General features: G+C 39.4%; 1 protein-coding gene across 5 annotated transcripts in view; it reads left to right on the top strand.

Moving 5' to 3' along the window:
- The window catches only part of FTO (FTO alpha-ketoglutarate dependent dioxygenase), a 387,711-nt gene that overhangs the window by 151,816 nt on the left and 210,934 nt on the right, over positions 1 to 24,961 (top strand). For all 5 annotated transcript variants that reach the window (XR_008293906.1, XM_027044481.2, XM_027044479.2 and 2 more), the window contains exon 5: positions 22,837 to 22,916. Coding sequence is in view for 4 of the 5 variants with exons in the window: in XM_027044481.2 (XP_026900282.1) it covers positions 22,837 to 22,916 (80 nt within the window). In the remaining variant the exon portion in view is untranslated. The remainder of the gene's footprint in view (positions 1 to 22,836; positions 22,917 to 24,961) is intronic.

Raw genomic sequence — 24,961 nt, 5'->3', positions numbered from 1 at the left:
CCATAGAGGAAGTTTTTTAAAAATGTTTTTAATTTAAAATTTTAATTTTTAATTTGATTCTTGTTACAGGTTTCAGTTCAGGATCAGCCTAGGAATAAGTTTCACTTTCCTAAAAACAGTCAGTCCCTGAAGCAGATTTCTTCCATGATGGGATGTTTTCATTAAACTCTTCCTGTGCAATTATTCTTCTATCCATAAATATTTAAAATTTCAAAAAGGATCTAAATTATAGTCCTCAGTCAAATCATTGTCCTAAAATTCTCCCTTAAAATTGGTTTTGGCCCAAACATTTTTCCTTTTCTTTGTTCACACTGTTCTCTCCACCTTGTGTTTTTCTCTCCATCTATGTATATGTATAACACTCATTTAGGATGATGTTAAAAACTTAATACCACAATGGCAGGGGCACCGACCAATCAGTGTGGATGCCATAATTCTTTTTTCCCTGTGGACTATAAAGGTTGGCATAGAGGTCTTATCTACTGGAGTTAAGTTTTTTTGAGAGCCAGTACTATGTGATATATATTCTTGCACTACACAGAGCACTTAGTGCCTTGTACGTAACAGGAACTTACCGTATATTTGGAGAGAACATCCTTTTTTCCTCCCGAGGTTTTAACCAGCAACCACAGCCATCTTTCTCAGTTGCCAGGGGAGAATTAGATGTGAGATAGGAATGAGTCAAGCGGGAAGGCAAAAGGTATATGGAGGAACAGAGCCAAGAGGTTTAAGTGGCTGGTTCTGTCTCATTGATTAACTTTATTCGGGCAATTCTAGTCCCCACCGCTCACTGAAGCAGCGGGCAGAAGTGATGGGTCTGCATATTCGGAAGGGGAAAAAGAAGAAAACTACTTCATTCAAGTTTTCCGTCCACCTGACCTCCGTCCCTTCTCATCTTTCTATTTCCCCAAGCCTCTGCCCTCCAGTTTGTCGGGAAGTGTTACAATCTGGAAGATTAAAGGCAGGCCTTGCCAAAGTGGGATTAAAGTTCATTTTGCATATTTAGAAAGTGAACAAGAATGATTAACCTCACGAATCTATTCTCTTTCCAAGCCAACAACAAACTGAGCGTTCCATAAAAGTTAATTTAGAAACAAGAGGGGGAAAGTCGCATATCCCGAGGCCATCTTCACCTCTGTGCTTGTTTTTATAGAAGAATTTTCGCTCCCAGGGAAGATTGTATGTGGGGGAAGGTTTCCAAAACTAACCAAAGCTCACACCGCCTTCACTGATGGCTGTGTGCCATGCTTTTCATTTGGGGAATGAATGCCTCTTTTCTGAGGATCTCCTCATTGAATGTTATCTGTGGGATCTTTCAAAAATAATGATACTTATTGTTTTCTTTTTTATTGCTACGTACAAAAGTAGTAATGTATGCCTTCCAAAGATGCCGTCTTAGGATGGAGTCCAATTCCAGAGATAAATAAATATGAAGAAAAAAACGTATACCACGGAATTGATAAAATGTAGTCTATGTTCACTTTAAACAATTTACAAACTATAGGAATGTGCAAACGCAAACAGATCATATTATCCCCATGCAGAGATATTATTCACAACTATTTGGTCTAACTCCATCTAGTATTTCTTTCTATACTTGGAAATACATATAATTTTTTCTTTTTAGAAAATTAATATCCTGTTAGATATGTATGATGTCTTTTACCCTTTTTTCAGTACTTTTGTATCTTGAGCATTTTTTCTTATTAAATATTCCTTGAAATGTGATTTTTAAAAATGGCTTATTTGTGACCCAGTATATGATCTATTCTTGAGAATGTTCCATGTGCGCATAAGAAGAATGTGTTTAGGATGAAATGTTCGGAATATATCTGTTAAGTCCATCTGGCCCAGTGTGTCATTCAAAGCCATGGTTTCCTTGTAGATTTTCTGCTTTGATGAACTGTCTATTGCTGTAAATCAATCAGCATGATTCACCACATTAATAAAAGGATAAGAACCCTACGATCCTCTCAATAGACACAGGAAAAGCATTTGACAAAATACAGTATCCTAGCTTGATAAAAACCCTCAAGGGATAGAAGGAACAGACCTCAACATCATAAAGGCCACATATGAAAGACCCACAGCTAATATCATCCTCAATGGGGAAAAACTGAAAGCTTTCCCCCTAAGATCAGGAACATGACAGGCTGCCCACTCTCACCACTGTTGTTCAACACAGTTCTAGAAGTAGTAGCCTCAGAAATTAGACAACACAAAGAAATACAAAGCATATAAATTGGCAAGGAAGAAGTCGAACTTTCACCCTTCGCAGATGACATGATACTCTACGTGGGAAATCCAAACGACCACAAAAAAACCTGCTTGAATCTATACATGAATTCAGCAGATTCACAGGGTATAAAATCCATGTACAGAAATCGGTTGTATTTCTATGCACCAATAACGAAGCAGCAGAAAGAGAAATCAAGGAATCAACCCAATTTACAATTGCACCAAAAACCATAAGATACCTAGGAATAAACCTAGCCAAAGAAGTAAAAGATCTGTATGCTGAAAACTATAGAAGGCTGGGGCGCCTGGGTGGCTCAGTCGGTTGAGCGTCCGACTTCGCTCAGGTCACGATCTCACGGTCCGTGAGTTCGAGCCCCGCATCAGGCTCTGTGCTGACAGCTCAGAGCCTGGAGCCTGCTTCAGATTCTGTGTCTCCCTCTCTCTCTGGCCCTCCCCCCGTTCATGCTCTGTCTCTCTCTGTCTCAAAAATAAATAAATGTTAAAAAAAAATAAAAAAAATTAAAAAAAAATAAAACTATAGAAGGCTTATGAAAGAAATTGAAGAAAACCCAAAGAAATGGAAAAACATTCTATGCTCGTGGATGGGAGGAGCAAATATTATTAAAATGTCGATATTGCCCAAAGCAGTTTACACATTCAGTGCAATCAGATAACATCAAAATAACAAATAACACCATCAAAATAACACCAGCATTCTTCACAGAGCTAGAACCAACAATTCTAAAATTTGTATGGAACCAGAAAAGACCCCGAGTAGCCAAAGCCATGTTGAAAAAGAAAGCCAAAGCTGAAGGCATCACAATTCCAAACTTCAAGCTGTATTACAAAGCTGTAATCATCAAGACAGTATGGTACAGGCACAAACACAGACACATAGATCAGTGGAACAGAATAGAGAACCCAAAACGGACCCTACATGGACAAAGCAGAAAGAATACCCAATGGAAAAAAGTCTCCTGAGCAAATGGTACTGGGAAAACTGGACAGCAACATGTAAAAGAATGAAACTGGACCACTTTCTTTCACCATATACAGAAATAAATTCAAAATGGATGAAGGACCTAAATGGAGACAGGAAACCATCAAAATCCTAAAGGAAAGCATCAAAATCCTAAAGGGGAACACAGGCAGCAACCTCTTTGACCTTAGCTGTGGCAACTTCTTACTGGATGTGTTTCCAGAGGCAAGGGAAATAAAAGTGTAAATGAATTACTGAGACTTCATCAACATAAAAAGCTTCTGCACAGCAAAGAAAATAATCAACAAAACTGAAAGGCAACTGATGGAATGGGAGAGAAAATATTTGCAAAAGGGTTAGTATCCAAAATATAAAGAACTTGTCAAACTCAACACCCAAAAAACAAATAATCCAGTGAAGAAATGGGCAGAAGACATGAATAGACACTGTTCCAAAGAAGGCATCTAGGTGGCTAACAGACACATGAAAAGATGTTCAACATTACTCATCATCAGAGAAATACAAATCAAAACCACAATGAGTTACCACCTCACACCTGTGAGAATGACTAAAATGAACTCAGGAAACAGTAGATGTTGGTGAGGATGCAGAGAAAGGGGAACCCTTTTGCACTGTCGGTGGGAATGCAAACTGGTGCAGCCACTCTGGAAAACAGTATGGAGGTTCCTCAAAAAATTAAAAAGAGAACTACCCTAGGACCCAGTAATTGCACTATTGGATACTTATCCAAAGGATACAAAAATGCTGATTCAAAGGGGCACATGCACTCCAATGTTTATAGCAGCGCTATCAGTAATAGCCAAATTATGGAAAGAGCCCAAACGTCCATCGACTGATGAATGGATAGAGAAGATATGGCATATAATATACATATGGCGCGCGCGCGCGCGCACGCACACACACACACACACACACACACACACACACACACACACAATGGAATACCACTCAGCAATCAAACAGAATGAAATCTTGCCATTTGCAACAGCATGGATGGAACTAGAGTGTGTTATGCTAAGCAAAATAAGTCAGAGAAAGACAGATATCATATGATTTCACTCGTATGTGGAATTTAAGAAACAAACAGATGAACATATGTTCAGGGGGAGGGAAGGAAAAATAAGATAAAAATAGAGAGGGAGGCAAACCGCAAGAGACTTATAAATACGGAGAACAAACTGAGGGTTGCTGGAAGGGAGTGAGTGGGAGGATGGGCTAAATAGGTGATGGGCATTTTGGAGGGCACTTGCTGGGATGAGCACTGGGTGTTCTATGTAAGTGATGAATCACTGGGTTCTACTCCTGAAACCAGTACTACACTGTATGTTAGCCACCTTGAATTTAAATAAATAAATTAAAGAAAGAATGAACGAAAGTGGCTTAAATAGTCATCCCCTACTTTTGGTTGCTTAATTCATTTCTAGTGTTTTGATATCAAACATATTGCTCTCGTGAACATCTTTGTACGTATATCTTTGCTGCTGTGATTTCTGTAGAAAAAATTATCAGTAGTGGAATACCTAGGTGAGATGAGAGTGCAGCTACTTTAAAACTGTACATGTTATATCGTCAGACTGTAACTTGTAAGGTTGTTTTCATTGTACGTTCCCAGTGCAGTATGAGATGTGGTTACCAGGTACTTCCTCCAGCCTGATTTACCTTACCCTCGATAATACTGGGCATTAGAATTTCAAAGTATTTTACCACTTTACTGAGTACAAATAACATACTGCTGTTTTAAATGCATTTTTAAATTTATTGAGAAGGTAGAATCTTCCATGTTTGTTCGCCATTTGTATACTTCTATTACTCTCCATCATCTGATCTTCATTTGCCCATTTTTCTGTTGAGATGTGGTTTGTTTTTCTTCCCAGTTACTTTTTTTAACCCTTCTGCTCGCTTCCCGGGAGGTTTTTAATATACTCTTTTGGATTTTGACTTACATATTTAATGTATATTTATTTTTTAGGTGAGGCATCATTACACGATGATGATGATGGCAACGATGATGATTTATTATACTTGCATTAAATAGCCATATTTGAAAGTATTTACATTTACACTCACTGGTTTTTTTCTTTAAAAGATTTATTTATTTAATTATTTATTTATTACTGTTTATTCGTGAGAGGGGGCGAGAGAGTGCACACAAGCAGGGGAGGGGTGGAGAGATTGAATCCCAAGCAGTCTCTGCGATGTCAGTGCAGAGCCTGACGTGGTGCTCGAACCCATGAACCATGAGATCATGATCTGAGCTGAAATCAGGAGCCAGATGCTTAACCAACTGAGCCACCAGCTGCCCCTAAAAGTTTATTTTTTAAATTGAGGTATAATTGACAATGTAACATGTTAGTTTCAGGTGTATGACATAACGATTCAATATTTATATATGTTTTGAAATGATCTCCATAGTAAGGCTGGTTCACATCTATCACTTTATGTAATGTGAAACTGAATAAAGAAAAGCTCATTTATAATCGAATTGGGAAGAGACAGAAATGGGAGTTCTCATGCCCTACCAACTCATTCTCAAGTACCAATGCCAGCGGGAAGAAGTTACTTGACTGCCCCAGCAAGAGTGAGGAACATTTTCCCTTTGCTCCACAACAGCCCAGCCAATGAGAAACTGCCACAATTGAGCCAGTGAGAAACTGTCACCACCCTGAACACCTTCTTTCAGTGGACTTTTGTTCAAGCAGCCCCTCCCACCTCCTTTCCCTCTATAAGGTGGTATGCCTCTTTGCTCTCTGAAATCCATAGTTCATGGGTCCCGAATTGTACTTCCTCTGCCATTCTCAAATAAACTACTTTTGCTGGTAAAATAACTGGCTGTTTTACTTTCAAGGTCAACGGTAGTTATAAGGAATATGTATTTTTTTGTGATAAATATACAGATCTACTTTCTTAGCAATTTTCCATTACATTACATCCCCATGACTTCTTCATTTTGGAACCAGAAAATTATGTCTCTTGACCCCCTTTACTCATTTCTCCCACTCCCCATGCCCCATCTAAGGCAACCACCAGTCTGTTCTCTGTATTGTTGAGCTTGTTGTTTGTTTGTTTTTGTTTTTGTTTTAGATTCCACATATAAATGAGATCATATGGTATTTGTCTCTCACTATCTGACATCTTTCACTTAGCATAGTGCTGTCGAGGTCCATCCGTGTTGTTGTAAATGCCAACATTTCATATTTTTTTATGGTTAGAGCGTGTTCCATTGTATATATGTCTGTATACACATATATATACACACACACGTATATATATATATATATATATATATACACATAAAGAAACTGTGGTGTATATGTATGTGTGTGTGTATGTATGTATATGTATATGTGTGTGTGTATATATATATACACATATATATATGTATGTATGTATATGTATATATATATCTATACACACACACACACACACACACACACACACATATATACACCACCGTTTCTTTATCCATTCATCCATCAGTGGACAGTTAGGTTGTTTCCATATCTTGGCTGTTGTAAATAATCCTGCAGTGAACCCGGAGATGTGTATGTTGTCTTGAGTTAGTGTTCTCATTTTCTTTGGGTAAATACCAAAAAGTGGAATTCTTGGATCATAGAGTAAATCTATTTTTAACTTTCTGAGGAACCTCCATACTGTTTTCCATAGTGGCTGTACTAATTTACATTGCCACCAACAATGCAAAAGGTTTCTCTCTACATCCTGGCCCATACTTGTTATTTGTCTGTTTGATGATAGCCATTCTGACACGTGTGAGGTGATAGCTCACTGTGGTTTTAATTAGCAGTTTCCCTGGTGATTAGTGATATTGAGCGTCTTTGCTTAATTTTTTGCGTGTTTATTGATTTGGAGGGGGAGGGGCAGAAAAGGAGACAGAGAATCCCAAGCAGATTTTGCTCTGTCAGCACGGAGCCCGATGCAGGGCTTGAACTCACGAACCATGAGATCATGACCTGAGCTGAAATCGAGAGTCGAATGTTCAACTGACTGGCCCACCCAGCTGCCCCTTCAGCATCTTTTCATGTACCTGTTGGCCATCTGGATGTCTTCTGTAAAGAAGTGTGTATTCAGATCTTCTGCCCATTTTTAATTGGATTGCTTGATTTTTTGCTTTTGAGTTGTAGGAGTTCTTAATATGTTTTGGATATTAACCTCTTATCAGATACATGATTTGCAAATATTTTCTCCCACTCCGTAGGTTGCCATTTCATTTTGTTGATGGATTCCTTTGCTGTGCAGAGCTTTGAAGTTTGATGTAGCCCCACTTGTTTCTTGTTGCTTTCGTTGCTTTTGCGCTTGGTGTCATATTAAAAAAGCCATTGCTAAGACCTCTGTCAAGGAGCTTACTGCTGTGTTTTCTTCTTACACTGTGGTTTTAATTATTTAAATAAAGTATAGATTGTAACAAGTTTTTCCTGAAGGCTAATGGCAAGGGGATGGTGGCATATTCTCTGAGTTTTTGTATTCTCTCACTTACTTTTTGTGCCTTCCGTGCTGCTGTCTCTGTAAGTAGCTGTAGGATTCTTGCATAACAGACTTCCCACCTTAAAGCTCAGGATATTGTCCCCTTGAACTCTGATATTTGATGTTAGAGAGATATCTGAGGTCATCTTCATTTTGAGTCTGTTGTGGTAGATTATGTTTTTTCTTTGAACATTCGTCATATTTTATATTCAATGTTTTGAAAGTTTATTTTGAGAGAAAAGGAGAACATGAGCAGAGAAGGGAGGGAGGGAGGGAGGGAGGGAGGGAGAGAGAGAGAGAGAGAGAGAGAGAGAGAGAGAGAGAGAGAGAGAGAAAATCCCAAGCAGGCTCCACACTATCAACTCAAAGCCCGACGCAGGGCTCGATCCCACGAGCCATGAGATCATGACCTGAGCTGAAATCAAGAGTTTGATTTCACCTGAAATCAGGTGAGTCACGTGAGCCACCCAGGCACCCCTATATTTAATTTTTGAAGAGAATATGTTTATGTACTTCAAGAACCATTTTGTAGTGTAGTCAGGCTCTTTCACAATTTTGGAAAATATTCTTCTATTCTTTGATTGTTCTTTCATCTGTCTGTCCCTTTTCTGCTTTCTTTCTAGGATTCCTGTTATATATATTGTGGCTTCCGGAATTCATCCTTCATTTCTTATCTCTTCTGTCACTAATTTTCATTTTCCCTCCAAGTTTAGGAGAATGTTTTGAGTCCCCTCCTCCCCTTCAATAATTTGAGTTGTTTGTAGCATGTGTTCTGCTGTTCATTCCATCTTCCATCATTTTAAATGAAGTAATACTATTAAAAAAATCAGCTCCAGGCAATCTTTCCTGCCCTCACACTGTGCCCTCTTCATGTCTGTTTGCCCCATTTTTTACAGATACAGTGCCTTCTTGAATCAAGTGTCTTCTTAAAATATTGAGAATTTTATGAAAAAAAAATTGTCCTATCGGTTTGAGTCAGACCTTTGCAGCAGAGACAGTTTCAAAGTGGTTCCTTCCCTTTGAACTGCAGTGTTTTCACGTGAGCCTAGTGATTTTTCCAGGTCTGTTTCTCCTCACCGAAGCAGAACAGGTCCTAGCTCCTAGGCAAACTGGCGTTGCAGTTGTTTCTGGAAAACTGGGTGTACATTCCCGGCCAAGTCCTTCATTTGAAAAGAGCAAGAAAATGTACCCTACACGGCCAGATAAGAGATTTCATTAACTAGAGCGTCCTGAGTACCTCATTTTTGTCTCTTTGTGGTGTGGATGCTTTGCAGTCTGGGCAAACCATGACCCCTTTTGACCTGTGCTCGGCAAACCCACTCTGTACAATTTCTTACCCCACCGATGCCTGGCCTTCTCCTCAAAGTGGCAGCTTGTCCCAGCAACATGTTCTGGGGGCTGCGAGAAGCACGGGTTGTGTGCATTTAAGGCTGCCCCACAGGAGGCAAGCGGCCTGCCCTCTCGGTGCCCTGTAGCCCATCATACCTTCCTGTTGTTTTGAGTTTGAGGGTGAGCGTTGCCCTTGGGATCCACTTGCCATATTGACCAAGACGCTGCTCTTTCCAAGTAGACACTCACGGGTCGCCCTCTCTGCCTCTTCTTTATTTAGTCTCATCCCGCCTAAACGTATCCAGCACAGACCCTTGCAATTTCTGGCATACTGAGCACCTTCCTCTTATATTTAGTGCTGACCAAAGTTTTTATCTCATTGAATAGTGCCCTGATCGTCTCCTTGCGGAATCTAGGAATGGGGCAGATCGAGAGGCCCGGGTCTGTACCGACATCTTGCCAGGAAGCTTCCCCTCCCCCGTTTTGCTGGCTATTAAATTCTGAATGTGTTCTCAGTCATGGATGTCCCATGTCTAGGAAAAATAAGGTCATAAATATTAAGATTGAGCGATGAGAATGGACAGGTGAGTAAGAATGAAAAGCTTCAGTGACTGCGTGAAGCTGGGAAGATTGGATTTCAGTATTGGGCCTGTTTAGCTCAGGAGTGTGCCTTTAGTGAAGCTCCTGATTGTTACTTTAAGAAATTTGGGATGAAATAGCCCCGATAACACACTGGTCAACAAAACCGAGCAAGTCAGGGCTGGGTTAGATTTAAGATGACCAACCGTCCCAGTTTGTCTGTGCGGGAGGGGATCTCAGCAGGTGGGATTTCTGGCAAAGTCCTGGGCACGAATCGGTCACCCTAGTGGAAATTATGCCTTTGCGTCTGTGGTCTTTTATATATGAGATGAGATTTCATGCTACAGTGAATGTCCAGAGCTCTCCTGACCCACTGACAGAGCACGCAGCATTTAGCCAGAGAAGAGCGAGAGCTTCTTTTCTGTTTGGTTTGTTGACTAAATTCTACAAACTCTGATTCCACTTGAGTATAGCATCAGTTTTTTAGCTGTATTCTGAAACAGCGCTGGCAAATAGACATTCTTTCATGTTTTCTTTTTAAAAATTATGAGGAGTCGTCTTCTTTAAAGCTAAGAATGGTCTTTAGTATATCCTTTAAGGTGTATAGACCATGAAGTTGGAGCCACTTTTACAGACTTCGAGGTTTAGATAAATTAGAAGCTCTTTGGTGAAAATTACAGGGTTCTTCCTAGAAGCCATAAAGGATTAGGGACAGTTGGGAGCATTTCAGAAGGGTTGTTTGATTAGGAAGTTGCCAAGGATTTGCAAAAAGGTACAGGCCTCAGAGTATTACTTCTACCAGTGCGTTTGTCACTTGGCCTGCATCAGACTAGTTGCCCTTCAGCGGAAGAAAACCACTTAACAAATGCTCATTAAGATGTTTTCTCTTTCTTTACGATGTTCATGTTCATGAATGCTAGTGTTAATAGCATAGGAGCAATGAGGCTTTTGTTTGGGTAGATGAGAGGGGCATTTATGCATTTCACCCTTTTATGGGAATCTGGCCTAGGGAACCTCCTCTAACCTCTGCTGTTTGTTTTGTTTTGTTCTTTTGATTCTGAAACTCCCTTTAGGCAAAATAGTCCAGGTTAACCAGAAATTCTCAGGTGCGTCCTTAGCCAGAGGCCTTAGAGGGGGCAAACTGGAAAGGAGACTGGTCATTCAGCCTTCATTGCATTTTGTAATATTGTTTACACAACATCTGAATGTTTTGTGACCTACTCATCTTCCTTTTTTTCTGTGAAAACCCCTAAAATTGCTCTTAATTTTGCTCTCTCCCCTGCTTTCCTTACCCAATCCACTGTCAGGTCTTCTGGTTTTTCTCTAAAACATTCTGAATCCGGTCACTACTCACCATGTCCCCCTCTGTCACCGTGGTCCGAGTCACTGTCAGCTCCCACGTGGGTTATGGTGGCAGTTTCCCTGCTCGTCTTCGTGCTTCAAAGCTTGCCCCTTTCGGTCCTCTCTCTTTCCCAACAAGCTGCCAGGGTGGTCTCCTCAGACTTGGATCACATTTTTTCCCTGCATAAAAGTTTCTAATGGTTTCCCATTATATCTGGAATTAAACCTCAAATTCTGACCATGACCATCAGAGACCTCCTTTAGTTGTTGAACTTCTGCTTCCATGCTGAGTACTATGGTACTGTCTCGAGTACAGCGAGCTCATTCCCACTTTGGTGCCTTGGCCTCAGCTCGTTCTTCTGCTTGGAATGCTCTCGTCCCACATGTTAGCATTGCCAGGCTCCTCATTATTCAGCTCTTGAGTCACCTTAACTGTCCCCAGTGGTAGTTCTGTATAGAGTAGTACATTATTCCCGTGTACCCCCACTGACCCTTACACTTTTTAAATTATCCTGTATTTTCTTCATAGCACCTCGTATCTGACTTTCTTGTTTACTTACCCATTATGTGTCTTCCCCAACCAAATGTAACTTTCGTGAGAGCAGGGACTTTGTTTTGTTCACTGTGCCTAGGATAGTGCTTGGTGCATAGTAGTTGCTCATTCAAATATTAAATTAAGTGATGCAGATGAGTATTTCCCTTTGCCATGAGAACACTCTAGGAGAATAACTATATAATTTTATAACTGTACATTGGTCTCAAGGTGGCAAACTATGGAGTCTTACAGAATGAAGAGTTTTCAGTTCACATTGTTTTAAAAAAGAGGGTTTACTTTTCATAGCATTTTAGGCTCATAGCAAAAGTGAGCACAAAGTAGAGTTGCCCCACACTTCTGTCCCCATGTGTACGCAACCTTTCCCACTGTCTACATCATGCATCAGATTGGACGTTTATTACAGTTGATTAACCTACATTGACATGTCATTATCACCCAAGTCCATACTTTATATTCGAGTTCATTCTTGGTGTTGTATATTTTATGGATATATTTTATGGATTTAAAAAATGTATTATGGCCTATATCTCCCATTATAGTATCATGCATGATAGTTTCTACTCTAAAAATCCCCTGTAACCCTATTCATCCTCTCCCCCACACTCAACCCCTGGCAGCTTTGTATTTTCTCTATAGTTTTGTCTTTTCCACAATGCTTTATGGTTAGAATCTTACAGTATGCAGCCTTTTCAGACTGGCTTCTTTCACTTAGTAGCAGGTATTTAAGTTTCCTCATTTCGTGACTTGATAGCTCACATCTTTGTAGTGCTGAATATTACACCGTTGCCTCAATGGGCCACAGTTTATCTGTTCACCTACTCACAGACATGTGGGTTGCTTCCAAGTTTTGGCCGTTGTTGATAACGCCGCTGTCAACATCTGTTCACAGGTTTTTGTGTGGACATAAGTTTTCAGCTCATTTGGGTGAATATTAAGTAGGGCAATTGCTGGTTCTTATGATGAGAACATGTTTAGTTTTGTAAGAAATCACCACACGGCCTTCCAAACCACGTGTATCCTTTTGCGTTCCCACCAGCAATGAATGCGTGTTCTGTTGTTCCATTATTTTCGTCAGCATTTGGTGTTACTCAGTTATCAGTGGATTTTGGCCATTCTCATAGGTGGGTAGTGGTATCTTGTTTTAATTTGCAATCCCATGACAGATGATAATGAGCATCCTTTCATATGCTTATTCTCATTATATCTTCTTTGGTGGTGTATCTGTTCAGAACTTCTGCCCATTTCTTTAATAAAGTTGTTTGTTTTCTTGCTGTTGAGTTTTAAGAGTTCTTTGTATTTTGAATTACAGTGCTTTATTGAGCCTGCCTTTTGCAAATATTTTGCCCCAGTCTTCAGCTTGTCTTCTTATTGTCTTGACTGTGTCTTTCACAGAACAGTTTTTAATTTTTATGAAGTGTAGTTTATCAATTATTTCTTTCCTGGGTTGTGCCTTTGTTGTCGTATCCAAAGAGTCATCGCCATGCCCGAAGTCATCTAGATTTCCTCTTGTGTTATTTTCTCGGAATTTTGCACTTACACATTTTATGTTTAGATCTATGATCCATTTGAGTTAATTTTTTGGGAACAGTGGGAAGTTTGTGTCTAGATGCATTCTTTTTTTTTTTTTTTTGCATGTGGATGTCCACGTGTTCCAGCACCATTTGTTGAAGAAACTATCTTTGCTCCATTGTATTGCCTTTGCTCCTGTGTCAAAGATCTGTTGACCATATTTAAATGGGTCTCTTTCTGTATACTCTTTTTTTCTGTTCCGTTGATCTTTTTTTTTTTGCCTATTCTTTTGGCCAATAAAACTTTGTCTTACCTGCTGCAGCTCTACAGTAATTCTTGAAGTTGGGTAAATCAGTTTTCCAACTTTGTTCTTCTTCAGTATTGTGTGCTGTTTTGGGTCCTTTGTCTCTCTGTATAAACTGTAGAATTGGTTTGTCAGTATCCACAAAATAACTTGCTGGGATTTTGATTGGGATTGCATTGAATCTATAGGTCAAGTTGGGAAGAATAGACATTTTGACGATATTGGTCTTCCTGTCTATGAACATGAAATATCTCTCCATTCATCAGTTCTTTGATTTTGTTCATCAGGAATTTTTGGTCTTCTTTATGTAAATTCTTATATATATTTTGTTAGATTTTATATCTAAGTATTTTATTTGGGGGAATACTAATGTAATTGGTAATGGGTTTTTACTTTCAAATTCCACTTATTTGTTAGGAAAGTGATTGACTTTTTATATGTTACCCTTATATCCTGCAACTGGAATTTTCTACAGACAGTCATATCATCTATGAAGAAGGACAGTTTTAGGGGTGCCTGGGTGGCTCAGTCGGTTGAGCAGCCGACTTCGGCTCAGGTCATGATCTCGCGGTCCGTGAGTTCGAGCCCCACGTCGGGCTCTGGGCTGACCGCTCAGAGCCTGGAGCCTGTTTCAGATTCTGTGTCTCCCTCTCTCTGACCCTCCCCCGTTCATGCTCTGTCTCTCTCTGTCTCAAAAATAAATAATGTTAAAAAATTTTGAAGAAGGACAGTTTTATTCCTTCTCTTCTCTTCTCTTCTCTTCTCTTCTCTTCTCTTCTCTTCTCTTCTCTTCTCTTCCCTTCCCTTCCCTTCCCTTCCCTTCCCTTCCCTTCCCTCCCCTCCCCTCCCCTCCCCTCCTCCCCTCTTCTCTTTTTGTCTCGTTGCATTAGCTGGCACTTCCATTGTGCTATTGGAAAGGAGTGGTGGGAGCACCTGGGTGGCTCAGTTGGGTAAGCATCTGACTCTTGATTTTAGCTCAAGTGATTCTCACAGATAATGAGTTTGAGCCCCACATCGGGCACTGTGCTGACGGCACAGAGCCTGTTTGGGAATCTCTCTCTCTCTTTCTCTCTTTCCCTGACACACTTGCATGTGTACATTCTCTCTCAAAATAAATAAATAAATATTAAAAAAAAAAAAAAAAGGAGTGGTGAAAAAGACTGTTCCCAGTCTTATTGAGGAATCAAATTTAAGCATGATGTTAGCTACCTCATACTTTTTTTGTACATGTTCCTTATCACATTGAAGAAGTTACTCTTTAATCCTAGTTTACTGAGAGGTTTTGTTATGAATTTGTGTTGGATTTTGTCAGATGTTTTTTTCTGCCCCTATTGGTATGATCATGTGATTTTTCTTCCCTAGCCTGTTGCTGTGATGGATTATATTAATTGATTTTCTGTTTTTTTTAATATGAAATTTATTGACAAATTGGTTTCCATACAACACCCAGTGCTCATCCCAACAGCTGCCCTCCTAAATGCCCATCACCCACGTCCCCCCCTCCCACCCCCCCATCAACCCTCAGTTTATTCTCAGTCCTTAAGAGTCTCTTATGGTTTCACTGTCTCCTTCTCTAACTTTTTTTTTCCTTCCCCTCCCCCATGGTCTTCTGTTAAGTGTCTCAGGATCCACATAACAATGAAAACATATGGTATCTATCTTTCTCTGTCTGACTTACTTCACTTAGCATAACACTCTCCTGTTCCATCCACATTGCTACAAAAGGCCAGATTTCATTCTTTCTCATTGCCAAGTAGTATTCCATTGTGTATATAAACCACAGTTTCTTTATCCATTCATCAGTTGATGGACATTTAGGCTCTTTCCATAATTTGGCTATTGTTGAGAGTGCTGCTATAAACATTGGGGTACAAATGCCCCTATGCATCAGCACTCCTGTATCCCTTGGGTAAATTCCTAGCAGTGCTATTGCTGGGTCATAGGGTAGATCTCTTTTTAATTCTTTGAGGACCCTCCACACTGTTTTCCAGAGTGGCTGCACCAGTTTGCATTCCCACCAACAGTGCAAGAGGGTCCCCATTTCTCCACCTCCTTTCCAGCATCTATAGTCTCCTGATTTGTTCATTTTAGCCATTCTGACTGGTGTGAGGTGGTATGTGAGTGTGGTTTTGATTTGTATTTCCCTGATGAGGAGCAACGTTGAGCATCTTTTCATGTGCCTGTTGGCCATCTGGATGTCTTCTTTAGAGAAGTGTCTATTCATGTTTTCTGCCCATTTCTTCACTGGATTATTTGTTTTTCGGGTGTGGAGTTTGGTGAGTTCTTTATAGATTTTGGATCCTAGCCCTTTGTCTGATAGGTCATTTGCAAATATCTTTTCCCATTCTGTTGGTTGCCTTTCAGTTTTGTTGATTGTTTCCTTTGCAGTGCAGAAGCTATTTATCTTCATGAGGTCCCAGTAGTTCATTTTTGCCTTTAATTCCCTTCCCTTTGGGGATGTGTCAAGTAAGAAATTGCTACGGCTGAGGTCAGAGAGGTCTTTTCCTGCTTTCTCCTCTAGGGTTTTGATGGTTTCCTGTCTCACCTTCAGGTCCTTTATCCATTTTGAGTTTATTTTCTGTGAATGGTGTAAGAAAGTGGTCTAGTTTCATTCTTCTGCATGTTGCTGTCCAGTTCTCCCAGCACCATTTGTTAAAGAGACTGTCTTTTTTCCATTGGATACTCTTTCCTACTTTGTCAGAGATTAGTTGGCCATACTTTTGTGGGTCCAATTCTGGAGTCCCTATTCTATTCCATTGGTTTATGTGTCTGTTTTTGTGCCAATACCATGCTGTCTTGATGATTACAGCTTTGTAGTAGAGGCGAAAGTCCGGGATTGTGACGCCTCCCGCTTTGGTTTTCTTCTTCAATATTACTTTGCCTATTCGGGGTCTTTTGTGGTTCCATACAAAATTTAGGATTGCTTGTTCTAGCTTCGAGAAGAATGCTGGTGCAATTTTGATTGGGATTGCATTGAATGTGTAGATAGCTTTGGGTAGTATTGACATTTTGACAATATTTATTCTTCCAATCCATGAACATGGAATGTTTTTCCATTTCTTTGTATCTTCTTCAATTTCCTTCATAAGCTTTCTATAGTTTTCAGCATACAGATCTTTTACATATTTGGTTAGGTTTATTCCTAGCTATTTTATGATTCTTGGTGCAGTTGTGAATGGGATCAGTTTCTTTGTCTTTCTGTTGTTTCATTATTGGCGTATAAGAATACAACTGATTTCTGTACATTAATTTTGTATCCTCCAAGTTTGCTGAATTCATATATCAGTTCTAGCAGACTTTTGGTGGAGTCTATCAGGTTTTCCATGTATAGTATCATGTCATCTGCAAAAAGTGAAAGCTTGACTTCATCTTTGCCAATTTGGATGCCTTTGATTTCCTTTTGTTGTCTGATTGCTGAAGCTAGCACTTCCAACACTGTGTTAAACAACAGCGGTAAAAGTGGACATCCCTGTTGTGTTCCTGATCTCGGGGAAGCTCTCAGTTTTTTCCCATTGAGGATGATATTAGCTGTGGGCTTTTCATAAATGGCTTTTATGATGTTTAAGTATGTTCCTTCTATCCCGACTTTCTCGAAGGTTTTTATTAAGAAAGCATGCTGAATTTTGTCAAATGCTTTTTCTGCATCAATTGACAGGATCATATGGTTCTTATCTTTTCTTTTATTAATGTGATGTATCACATTGATTTGCGAATATTGAACCAGCCCTGTAGCCCAGGAATGAATCCCACTTGATCAGGGTGAATAATTCTTTTTATATGCTGTTGAATTCGATTTGCTCATATCTTGTTGAGAATTTTTGCATCCATATTCATCAGGGATATTGGCCCATAGTTCTCTTTTTTTGCTGGGTCTCTGTCTCGTTTGGGAACCAAAGTAATGCTGGCTTCATAGAATGAGTCTGGAAGTTTTCCTTCCCTTTCTGTTTTTTGGAACAGCTTGAGAAAGATAGGTATTTTCTCTTCTTTAAATGTCTGGTAGAATTCCCCAAGGAAGCCATCTGGTCCTGGCCTCTTATTTGTTGGGAGATTTTTGATAACTGATTCAATTTCTTCACTGGTTATGGGTCTGTTCAAATTTTCTATTTCTTCCTGTTTGAGTTTTGGAAGTGTGTGGGTGCTTTGGAATTTGTCCATTTCTTCCAGGTTGTCCAGTTGGTTGGCATAAAACTTTTCATAGTGTTCCCTGATAATTGCCTGTATTTCTGAGGGACTGGTTGTAATAATTCCATTTTTTATTCATGATTTTATCTATTTGGTTCCTCTTCCTTTTCTTTTTGAGAAGCCTGGCTAGAGGTTTATCAATTTTGTTTATTTTTTCAAAAAAAAACAACTCTTGGTTTCATTGATCTGCTCTACTGTTGTTTTAGATTCTATATTGTTTATTTCTGCTCTGATCTTTATTACTTCTCTTCTTCTGCTGGGTTTGGGATGTCCTTGGTGTTCTGCTTCTGTTTCCTTTAGGTGTGCTGTTAGATTTTGTATTTGGGATTTTTCTTGTTTCTTGAGATAGGCCTGGATTGCAATGTATTTTCCTCTCAGGACTGCCTTTGCTGCATCCCAAAGTGTTTGGATTGTTGTATTTTCATTTTCATTTGTTTCCATGTATTTTTTAATTTCTTCTCTAATTGCCTGGTTGACCCATTCATTCTTTAGTAGGGTGTTCTTTAACTTCCATGCTTTTGAAGGTTTTCCAGACTTTTTCTTGTGGCCGATTTCAAGTTTCATAGCTTTTTTCAAGCCCAGTGATTAATTTTATGAGTATTATTCTAAATTCATGTTCCATTATATTGGTTAAATCGGTTTTGATCAATTCATTAGCTGTTGCTGCTTCCTGGAGTTTCTTTTGAGGAGGATTCTTCCGTTTTGTCATTTTGGCTAGTTTTCTGTCCCTTATGCATTTTAAAAGCTTGTGTGCTCTGCACCTGCGAGCACTGCTATATTAAAGGAGGATCATATGCTGTCCAGGGCCTGGCCCTTCAGGAGGTGTTTTTTTCAGGGATTGTTATGTGCTCTCTGTTGTTGTGACTTTGGTTATTTTATTACCCCACTCATAGTAATATTTTGTACCCTGCTTTGATTTATTCTTTGGAGTAGCCCTTGTAAACGAAAACAGATGGACAAACAGGAGACAAAATATTAATTGTTTTTCAAATATTGAGCCAGCCTTGCATATGTGGATACATTTCAGTTGGTTGTGGCATATAAGTGTATATGATATATATAAAAGTATATAAAATATACATTGTTGGATTCTATTTTCTAATACTGTATTTTTTGAGGATTTTTGCATCCATGTTCTTGAGAATATTAATTTGTAGTTTTCTTTTCTTGTAATATCTGTCTGCTTTTGGTATTAGGGTTTCGCTGGTCTCATAGCATGAATTAGGAAGTCTTCCTTCCACTTTTTTCTTCTGGAAGAGTCTGTAAAGAATAGGCATAGTTTCTTCCTTAAATGGTTGGTAGAATTCACCAGTGAACCCATCTAGGCTTGGAGCTTTCTGTTTAGGAAGGTTAGTAATTTTGATTCATTCTTTAGTACAAATAGGCCTATTCAGATTGTCTTTTTCTTATGTGAGTTTTGGAAGATTTAGTCTTTCAAAGGAATTGGTCCGTTTCATCTCTCTTATCAAATTTGTGGGCATAGAGCTATACATAGTATTACTTTATTAGCTTTTTAGTGTCCATATGATCTGTAGTGATGTTCCCTTTCTTGTTTCTGGTATTAATAATTTGTGTTTTTCCTCTTTTGTTCTTAGTCCGGACAGAGGCTTATTGATTTTATTGATCTTTTCAGAGAACCAGCTTTGTTTCATTGACTTTCTCCGTCAATTCTGTTTTTGATTTCCTTGATTTCTATTCTAATTATTTTTTCCTTTTTATTTGAGATTTAATTTGCTCTCCATTTTCTAAATTCCCAAGGTTGAAGCTTTTATTACTGAGTTTGGATCTTTCCTTTGTAATATATGCATTCAGTGTATTAAATTTTCCTCTTTGAAGTGCTGTTGTTGTATCCCACACATTTTGATGTTGTATTTTCATTTTCATTTAGTTAAAAATACTTTAAAATTTCTCTTGAGATTTCTTCTTTGGCCATGCAATTAGAAGTATGCTGCTTAATCTCTTAAGTATTTTGGGATTTTCCAGCTGTCTTTATGGTACTGATTTCTAGTTTAATTCTTATGGTCTGAGAGCAGATATTGTATGATTTCTATTCTTTTAAATTTTGGTGTGTGTGTGTGTGTGTGTGTGTGTGTGTATGTGTTGTGTCCAGAATGTGATCTCTCTTGGTGAATGTTCCATATGAGCTTGAGAAGAATGTGTATTCAGCTCTTGTTGGATGAGGTAGTCTGTAGATGTCAGTTACATCCAGTTGATTGATGGTATTCTTGAGTTCACCTGTGTCCTTACTGATTCTATGCCTAATGGATCTTTCTGTGTCTGATAGGGGGTGTTAAAGTCTCCAACTGTAATAGTGGATTTGTCTATTTCTCCTTTCTATTCTATTAGATTTACTTCACATAATTTGACTCTGTCTTATAAGGCAAATACACATTAAGGATTGTTGTATCTTCCCGGAGGATTGACTCCTTTATGTAATGCCCTCTTATTCCTGATAACTTCCTTGTTTTGACATCTACTGTGTCTGAAATTCATATAGGTACTCCAGCTTTGTTTTGATTAGTGTTAACATAGAATATTTTTTTCTCCATCCCTTTACTTTTAATCTGTATGTGTCTTTATACTTAAGTGAATTTCCTGTGGACAACGTATAGTTGGGTTTTGTTTTTGCATCCACTCTGATAATCTCTGTCTTTTAATTGGTGTACTTACTCCATTGACACTGAGAATTATTATTGATATAATTTATCTATTTTTTAATGTTTATATATTTTTGAGAGAGAGCGCAAGCGAGGAGGGGCAGAAGGAGAGGGAGACAGAATCTGAAGCAGGCTCTAGGCTCTGAGCTGTCAGCACAAAGCCCAATGCAGGGCTCAAACCCATGAACCATGAGATGATGACCTAAGCTGAAGTTGGACACTTAATCAACTGAGCCACCCAGGCGACCCTAATATAATTGATTTAATAGTTACCTTATTTGTTAACGTTTTCTGTTTGTTGCCCTTGTTCTTTGTTCTGATTTTTCTCTTTGGCCATCATTTCTTCAGATAAATATTTTTTTCTATCATTCTCCCCCTTCTGAGAATCCAATTACATTTACGTTAAACTGATAAATAGTATCCCAGGTCATTGATCCCTTTTCAGTTACCTGTAGTCTTTTTCCTCTCTATGCTTCAGTTTTGGATGGTTTCTATTTCTGTGTATTCTAGGTCACTGATTTTTTTTTTTTTTTTTTTTTTTTTTGCAGTGCCAGAAGTGCTGTTAATCTAATTCAGTGTGTGTGTGTGTGTTTTTAATTCCAAAGACTACATTTTTCATCTTTATAGCTTCATTTCATTTATTTATATATATGAAAGATACATATGTGAAAGAAAAGAAAGATATGTGTATTTCTTATATATACCTATATAATATATACCTATATATGCCTATATATCTTATATGTACCTATGTGTCATGTATGTCTTTCATTTCTCCTCTCCTACTTTTTTGTTTTTATAGGGTTTTACTTTTAAGTCATCTCTACACCCAATGTGGGGCTCGGACTTACAACCCTGAGATTGAGAATCTCATGCTCTGCCAACTAAGCTAGCCAGGCACCCCTCTTCTCTGTTACTTTTTGAATGGATGCCGGATACTGTGAATTTTGTTTGGTGTCTGATTTTGTTAAATTCTTTTCAATAGCGTTGGACTTTGCTCTAGTGACTAATTAAATTATTTGGAATAACTTGAATCATTTGGAGGCTTGCTTTTAAGCTGTCAAGTGGATCTTTGACACAGAACTAATATAGCCCTACTACTAAGGTGATGCTTTTCCAAGGACTCTATCCATTCTCTCACGTAGCAGGAGCCATTCTAGCTGCTGAGAACACAAAACCTCCCCAGCCCTGTGTGAGCTCTGACATTTGTTCAGCCTATTGTTTGCTGGTGCTTCTTCTTCTGTCCTTGGGAAGTTTTCATTCACACACGCCCTTGTCAGTGTGCTCAGCCAGAGACTTCAAGGAACCCTTCGGCCGATGTCCGCTTGTTTTCTGTCCGTGCAGGTTCTTCTATTCCAGTGTTCTGTTGTACATATCCTCGTTGCCTTGGGCTTCCTAAGCTCCAGTTTCTGTCCTCGCAACTCAGCAAGAAGGAAAACTGAAAACTCTGGGTTCTGTCTGACTCCCCACTCTCTATTCTGGTTTTGAAACTGTTCCAGGTAGTAAGCTAGGGCAATTGTAGGGCTCACCTATTTTATTTTTCTATCCCGGGGATTATATCTTTCTCTGTTTTCCAGTGTCAGAAACCTTTGTTTCCTAGTTTTGGTCCCTTTAATAGCTGCTTCAGGTAGGAAGGCAGACCTTCTCACTGTTCTTCCAGAATGTTCAGAAGCAGGAGCCCTTCAGTTGACATTTCACATTTCCGTTATTTTGTTTAGAAGTTAATTTTCCTGACACGTGAGGGGTGTGGTGGTCTTTGTCTTTTTGTCTTTTAGTATAAATCATTGTGGGTCTTGGTATCTTGGTAAGAAGCCTCTGTTGCCTATCTGGGAAATCATACACTGCTGGGGAATAGTACTGTTCAGTTCTCTTCTTTGTAATAGAGGGAGTGATGTCCTAAGCAGAGGTGATAGAGATTTTTTGCCTGACTTGTGGCATCATTTCTTAGAATATGCAGCAACTTGGCCATTGGTTTTCTTCCACTGCATGTGGTTTTAAGCTTATTTTTCAACTGATGAATTCACCACCTACTCCATTCTTGGGTTGTGAATCCATAGGCTTGAATTCTGTTCTGAGTGCCAAAACTTTGCAACTGCTGAGTTGGTTGGTTTTTTGCCTGGAAAATTGTTAGGGCAAAATTGATATTTTGATTGGGGAGAGAAAGAGGCAGATTTTCAGATGAAAGCTGTTCCACCCCAAATAATGTAAAAAAAAAAAATTGGCTTATTATCTAAAGGCATGGATAGAATTTGATGTATCATGAGAAAGAGAAAGTTCATAAATAGTAAACTTAGTGGTGGGAGGGCATCATAAGACCACACATAAATAGGGTAGCCATATGTACTGTTTGCTAAAGACCGTCCTGGTTTATACTTGTTGTCCTCGAATAATTAACATCCCCTTTTACTCTTGGGCATGTCATGGTTTTGATGTCTATCCGTAATACTTACGCACATACAAAGTCATCCCAGTTATAGCTAATGGTTTAAAGAATTCAAAGTGGGTGTTAATTCCTTGGCTGTTGTTGTTGTTGAATAACGGATTTACTGTTTACGTTGTATTTTTGTTGAATGGTTTATTATAGTGACTAATAAATGTGTGTGTACGTGTGCGTGTGTGTGTGTGGTTTTATTTTTTTTAATTTTTGGTATTTTTCCTACAGATGATCTCAATGCCACCCACCAACACTGCGTTTTGGCTGGTTTACCACCTCGATTTAGTTCCACCCACCGAGTGGCAGAGGTAAGTGTAAATAAAAATGTGTTTCAAACTTAATTGGATGTGACAGTAGTGGTTGGAATGAGCAATTTCACATAGAGTTTTGGAAGAGTATTTGATAGGAAAATTGCTTCCATCGAACTTGACTTGAGCCTTTATTTACTTGCTTTTTCAGCTTTGGGTTATGTTGGATACAGTTTTTAAAAAAAGTGTACTCACAGCACGGGATAAGTGTATTTTGCTTCTTTGGGGTTATGTTTCTTGGAGACGGTAAAACATCATCGGCAGGTGTTCCTAGTTACAGATTTTCTAAGGGGTTTGTATCTGTCAAGGTCAAGGACAGGAGATGGCCAGCAGGAAATGGGGTGGATTTGTGTGCTTGTGCATGTGTTAGCTGTGACTGGCTCTGATGGTTGGGAATTTACATTTCCCTTAACTTTTTGGTCAGGCTTCTGGGCATGTGAATGTAAATTAAGGAGAAAGTTACAGTGTGCCAAGGAATTTCTGAGCTCCCCAGTTGTGTTTCTAACCCAGACTTTATTGCTCAATTCTGCCACCACTTGCAGTGGCTGATGGTCAGCTGATTAGACCAGTTCAGAATGGTAACCTAAGAGGTGAGGAAAAACTCTGAATAGTCACCCTGGGGTACTAAGTGATCAGTTAAGAAGGGTTCCATAGAGCAGGAGAATAATCATGAGAAGGACGACAAGTTGACCTTGTATCCAAACTTGTTATCTATGCTTTTGCTTTGTAGGTTGACTTTTCATCATACCACAGGGGGATCAGGGTGCGAAGTTGGGCAGAAGGGATACAACAAAGTAGCAGGGAAACACAAGCACAAGACCTTTTCAGTCCTGAGACTGAGTCTGCAAGGCAGTGGCACGTCTTTTGTTAAGTCCATAGCTTTTCTCGTGAACTGGTCACGTTGCTATGGGACAGAGCGGGCACGAGTGTCTACTCAATCAAGATGCCAGCCAGCCCATCAGACATTCTTTCCTGCCTTCCTCATGTCCCTTTCTCCTCTCTTCTATTCACTCATCTAAATATTTGAGTGCCAAGGGGCACCTGAGTTGAGCCTCTGACTTCAGCTCAGGTCATGGTCTTGCAGCTCGTGAGTTTGAGCCCTGTGTCGGGCTCTGTGCTGACAGCTCGGAGCCTGGAGCCTGTTTCAGATTCTGTGTCTTCTCCTCTCTCTGCCCCTCCCCCGCTCATGCTCTGTCTCTCTCTGTCTCAAAAATAAATAAACATTAAAAAATAAACATTAAAAACATACATACATACATACATACATACACACGTATGTACATACTTGGGTGCCTGTTGTGCATTCAGCAGCATTCCAGGCTTGAGAGATGGAATCATCAGCATGACAACCCTGGCCACTACCTTTGTTGAACTTGCATGTGAGTCGGGGAGACAGATACCAAACAAAAAGACACACAGGTGCTTATCTTAGAGACCTAAAAGTAAGTTCTCTCAGGAAGTTGCGACGGCAGGACTGTCTGAGTGGAGGGAGGAACATAAGAATGAATGCGAGAATGAACGAATTAACTCTTTATTCGATGCTTTCCCTGTGCCAGGCTCTTGGCCAACTCTCAAGCCTGGGTGATTTAGGGATGCCGTTACCATTAGTAGAAATGGCAGTTGAAGACATTAGGGGAAGACGATAGTGCATTCGGTTTTGAACAGGCTGAATTGGAGCTGCCCCGTGGAGCGGTCCAGCAGGCAAATGCAAATAAGGGACTGAAACTCTCCTCCTCCACCTCCTGCCATAAAAAAAGTCTGTACCTACACAGACCTCCAAAAGGGGCCTGCCAGAGTACGGTTTGAACAGTCCCCCTGTAGCCTTATTTCCTTTTTTTCCAGGCAGACCAATTTTATTAGAGTAGCAGTGCTTTCAGAATATCCTGAGGTTTAGCATTTTCTGCCTAGTCACAGCTGTATTTGTATCTTCTCATTTTTAGGCAACATCGCGAGCGTTAATTAACTTTTAAATAGGGAGGTGGGGATATATGGCAATGCTATTGGGAGAAAACCAGTATCTCAGATCTAGGCCTTTTATAATCTCT

This window comes from Acinonyx jubatus, chromosome E2 (assembly GCF_027475565.1).
Source record: "Acinonyx jubatus isolate Ajub_Pintada_27869175 chromosome E2, VMU_Ajub_asm_v1.0, whole genome shotgun sequence".
Classification (NCBI taxonomy): domain Eukaryota; kingdom Metazoa; phylum Chordata; class Mammalia; order Carnivora; family Felidae; genus Acinonyx; species Acinonyx jubatus.
Note: the sequence above shows the minus strand (reverse complement) of the source record. Positions and strands in the feature narration are given on the sequence as shown.